The following is a 4562-nucleotide window of genomic DNA, read 5'->3' on the forward strand; positions in this document are numbered from 1 at the left end:
CCAAGGGCTGAGATCCAGTCTCACCTGTGCGTGATCAAATGTAAGTGTGAACAATGCAAAGGGAGACGTCTTCAATCTAAGGGCCTTCAATTCTGTAATGTAATTCTGAGATTATGCCCTTTTCTTGTTAAAGTCTTTCCTTTTTGAAGTGATGGTCTTTACAATATCTTTACATGACAGAATTAAAAGTTGGCAGCTACGAATTGGTCTCAAGAGTGTTTTGAAATGCAAGAGGTCTCCGAAACCTCAGTCTGGGAGCCACGGAGCACTCTCCCCTCTCCCCAGGTTTACCAGTTTGGGAGGCTTGGAGAGAGGCCTGGAGGACCTGCTAGGGACTAAAGCAGCGCACTGGTGGGAGGACAGGATGGGGGGAAGGGGAAGGGGAGTGAAGTAGTCTCCCTGGAATGCAGGATGGTGGGGGAGGAGGTCTCCTGGGTGGAGGAGTCCCAGCGTCCCTCCCCTCTGCCCCCTCCTCCTCTGCCAACACAATGGACAATGGCAACCGCCCACACACTCCCATGGAGGGGAAGGGATGAGTGCAGGGAACCCTGACCCCACCCCAGGGACCTGCAAGCCTGCAGACACTCCCCTCCCACCCCCACTGAACCCTTGACCCCTGTCCTGCAGCCCCCGCAACTTGCTGTTTGCCCACTCTATTTGCCCAGCCCCAAGGACAGAGCTGATCCTTGAACTCTTAAGTTCCACATTGCCAGGACCAGTGAGCAGCAATAGGGCCAGGGCTGGGCTTATCTGCCTCCCAGCCCAGCCCCTGGCTGGAGACATAAATAGGCCCTGCAAGAGCTGGCTGCTTAGAGACTGCGAGAAGGAGGTGAGTCCTGCTCCCTGCTCCGGGTGACTCTGGCTCCCCAGCTCGAGGTTCCGGCCCTCCTCCAGGCCGGGCCTCTGGGTACCTGAGGTCTTTTCCCACTCTGTGCCCCTTCTCCTCACCTTGCTGCAATGAGTGGGGGAGCACGGGGCTTCTGCATGCTAGAGGCCCCCCACTCAGCCAGGCCCTTCTTCTCCTCCAGGTCCCCCACGGCCCTTCAGGATGAAAGCTACGGTGCTGACCTTGGCCGTGCTCTTCCTGACGGGTAGGTGTCCCCCAGCCTAGGGAGCCAACCATCGGGGGGCTTCTCCCCAAACCCCTGTGGCCCACCCTCCTGGGCAAAGGCAGGCCCCTCTCCCCCACCTCCAAGCTTGGCCTTTCGGCTCAGATCTCAGCCCACAGCTGGCCTCATCTGGGTCTCCCCTCCCACCCTCAGGGAGCCAGGCTCGGCATTTCTGGCAGCAAGATGAACCCCCACAGACCCCCTGGGATCGAGTGAAGGACCTGGTCACTGTGTATGTGGAAGCACTCAAAGACAGCGGCAAAGAATATGTGTCCCAGTTTGAAGGCTCCGCCTTGGGAAAACAGCTAAAGTAAGGACCCAACCTGGGGTTGAGGGCAGGGGCAGGGGGCAGAGGCCTGTGGGAAGATGTTGAAGCCAGACTGGCCGAGTCCTCGCCTACTATCTGATGAGCTGGGTCCCACAGATGGTCTGGATGGAGAAACTGGAATGGGATCCCCATTCAGGGTCACAGCCCATGCCCCCTTGCAAAGGACAGACCAGGGCTGCCCGATCCGTGATCACAGTGCTACATTGTGCCTGCAAGTGTAGCACACCCCTTTCCCTTCTTCACCACCTCCTCTGCTCCTGCCCAGCAAGTGTGGGCTGTCTTCGGAGAGGGGAATGTGCTGCAGGCATGGAAGCGAGGTCCTTCAAGGGCCCACTTTGGAGACCAACATAACTGGGCACCAGTCCCAGCTGTCTCCTTCTTAGCTCCTCTCTGTGCCTCGGTCCAGCTGCACAAAGGGGCATGGCCTGGCGGGGCAGGGGTGTTGGTTGAGCCTGTACTGGAAACGCTAGGCCACTGGACCTCCGCGGACAGGTGTTGCCCAGGGCTCACCCCGGTAGGCTGGGGCACTGGGAGGCCAGCCCTCAACCCTTCTGTCTCACCCTCCAGCCTAAAGCTCCTGGACAACTGGGACAGCGTGACCTCCACCGTCAGCAAGCTGCGCGAACAGCTCGGCCCGGTGACCCAGGAGTTCTGGGATAACCTGGAAAAGGAAACAGAGGGCCTGAGGCAGGAGATGAGCAAGGATCTGGAGGAGGTGAAAGCCAAGGTGCAGCCCTACCTGGACGAGTTCCAGAAGAAGTGGCAGGAGGAGGTGGAGCTCTACCGCCAGAAGGTGGAGCCGCTGCGCGCGGAGCTCCACGAGGGCACGCGCCAGAAGCTGCATGAGCTGCAGGAGAAACTGCGCCCGCTGGGCGAGGAGCTGCGCGACCGCGCGCGCGCCCACGTGGACGCGCTGCGCACTCATCTGGCCCCCTACAGCGACGAGCTGCGCCAGCGCCTGGCCGAGCGCCTTGAGGCGCTCAAGGAGAACGGCGGCGCCCGCCTGGCCGAGTACCACGCCAAGGCCAGCGAGCATCTGAGCACGCTCAGCGAGAAGGCCAAGCCCGCGCTCGAGGACCTCCGCCAGGGCCTGCTGCCCGTGCTGGAGAACTTCAAGGTCAGCTTCCTGAGCGCTCTCGAGGAGTACACTAAGAAGCTCAGCACCCAGTGAGGCGCCCGCCGCCGCCCCCCTTCCCGGTGCTCAGAATAAACGTTTCCGAAGTGGGAAGCCGCTTCTTTCTTTTGGGAGAATAGAGGGGGGTGCGGGGACATCGGGGGAGCCCAGATGGGGCCTTTGGCCCTGGAGCAGGGACTTCCAGCTGGAGTTCAACAACTCCATGCCCAGACTGGGCGTCTTAGGGCCAAGATCGACGTTGGAGGACCTGCTGGACGCCTGGCTGCTTACGATTGAGGGAGTAGAGTCTGCCTTACCAAGGCTCAAGTAGAAAGGAAGTCACAGCGGACTAGGCAAAGCCACAGACAATCCAAGGCCAGCTGCCCTGAAAGGGACTCAGACAAGGCCTGCAGCCCTGTCTGGGGCAGGACAGGAAACAGGGCTGCTTTAGCTGGGAGCAGTGGGTTCCCCGTCCCCAGAGGTGTTCGGTACAGAGCCTTCTCCAGCCCAGTCGCTGTCAGCGGGGCGGGGCGGGGCGGGGCGGCCTCAGGGAGTCACTGGGATTGGGGTTTGGCCCCCGGGTGCAAGTGAGGTGCTGGGAGTTTGAGCGCCTCCTCCTTTATTAATTCAAAAACCTCTCAAACAAACACTTTTCTTCTCACAAGGCCAGTATCCCCCTCCCACTACTCCCATCCCATCCAGAAACAGCCGCCGCTTCCTCAGGCACGGCAGTGGAAGCCAGCCCTCCACTGGCTGCGGCTCCATGCTGTGCCACCCCCTCTTTCCGCTAGCCCTGGCAGAAGCTGGCCTGGGTCAGAAAAATCACCACCACCTCTTGCGGGTACATTTTTATTTCCGAGATGCTCTCATATCTGTGATCTCACTGCATCCTTCCTTCCATCCTGGCTAGATTGCCATCAGAGGCACAGCATGGATGAGGACGCTGAAGCCTGGAGATGTGATGTCGCTTGCCCAGTGAACAGCAGGATGGGCTAGACAGTGCTTTTTAGACCCTGCACCCCTGGCCATCCATGATTATTAAAAAGAGTGTGCGGGTCAGGCACGGTGGCTCAAGCGTGTAATCCCAGCACTGAGGCGGGGATATCACTTGAGGCCAGGAGTTTGAGACCAGCCTGGCCAATATAGTGAAACCCTGTCTCTACTAAAAATACAAAAAATCAGCTGGGCATGGTGGCTTGCACCCGTAATCCCAGCTACTAGGGAGGCTGAGGCAGGAGAATTGCTTGAACCCGGGAGGCAGAGGTCACAGCCGAAATCATGCCACCACACTCCAGCCTGGGCAACAGAGCAAGACTCCAGCTTAAAAAAAAAAAAAAAAAAGTGTGTGGCCTGGCACTCAAGTTCCAAGTTCACATGGGTATGCAGGCATGCCTGTGTATTGTCACATGACCTCCCTGGTCACAGTCCCTCCTTGCACTCATGTCTGAATGTCCCCGCGTGCATGCACGTGGCTTCACAGATCTGGGCAGTGCGCTTGTAGAGCCTCCCCTACCCTCTCTCTGCAGGGCCTTTCGCCCCCTCATGCAGGCCCCTGGATAATCTGCCCATATCCATGTCCCCATCTCCAGTGTATCTTAACTACCCCCTGGGTAAAGGAGTGGGCTTTTTAGTTCCTAACCTTCCAGAGCTACAACAGCAGTCATCCAGCCAGGTCTGGGTGGGAACATTTTCCAGATACGGCTGCTGAGATCTCGGCCCAGAGAGAAGCCCTGGGGAATTTCCAGAAGAAAGCAGTCTCCAGGTGGGGCTGGATACACCGATGACACTGAGATCTGTAAAGGAGTCCCTAACACCTGACACAGGAGTGACAAAACTGTTTTCTGCACCAACTGAGCAGAATACACGCAGTTGACCTGGGCTCAAGGTCTGGCCCTGCCACGTGCTGGCTCTGTGATGCTGGCCAAGTGCCTCTGCCTCTCTGGGCCACAGTTTTTTCATCTGAAGAGTGGAGCCCTACTCAAGCCATCTGCAGCTCTCGGGCTCCCTGACC

The 4562-nt window shown here is 58.7% G+C and overlaps 1 protein-coding gene across 1 annotated transcript; it reads left to right on the forward strand.

The window, feature by feature from the left end:
* The first annotated feature begins 484 nt into the window (after positions 1-484).
* APOA1 (apolipoprotein A1) lies at positions 485-2665 on the forward strand. Its single transcript, XM_017883111.1, has 4 exons — positions 485-829; positions 1029-1091; positions 1263-1419; positions 2005-2665. Exons 2-4 carry the CDS (start codon positions 1049-1051, stop codon positions 2606-2608), a joined length of 804 nt encoding a protein of 267 aa, XP_017738600.1. The 5' UTR covers positions 485-829; positions 1029-1048; the 3' UTR covers positions 2609-2665.
* Positions 2666-4562: the final 1897 nt, after the last annotated feature.

Source organism: Rhinopithecus bieti, unplaced genomic scaffold (assembly GCF_001698545.2).
Source record: "Rhinopithecus bieti isolate Rb0 unplaced genomic scaffold, ASM169854v2 scaffold_11964, whole genome shotgun sequence".
Classification (NCBI taxonomy): domain Eukaryota; kingdom Metazoa; phylum Chordata; class Mammalia; order Primates; family Cercopithecidae; genus Rhinopithecus; species Rhinopithecus bieti.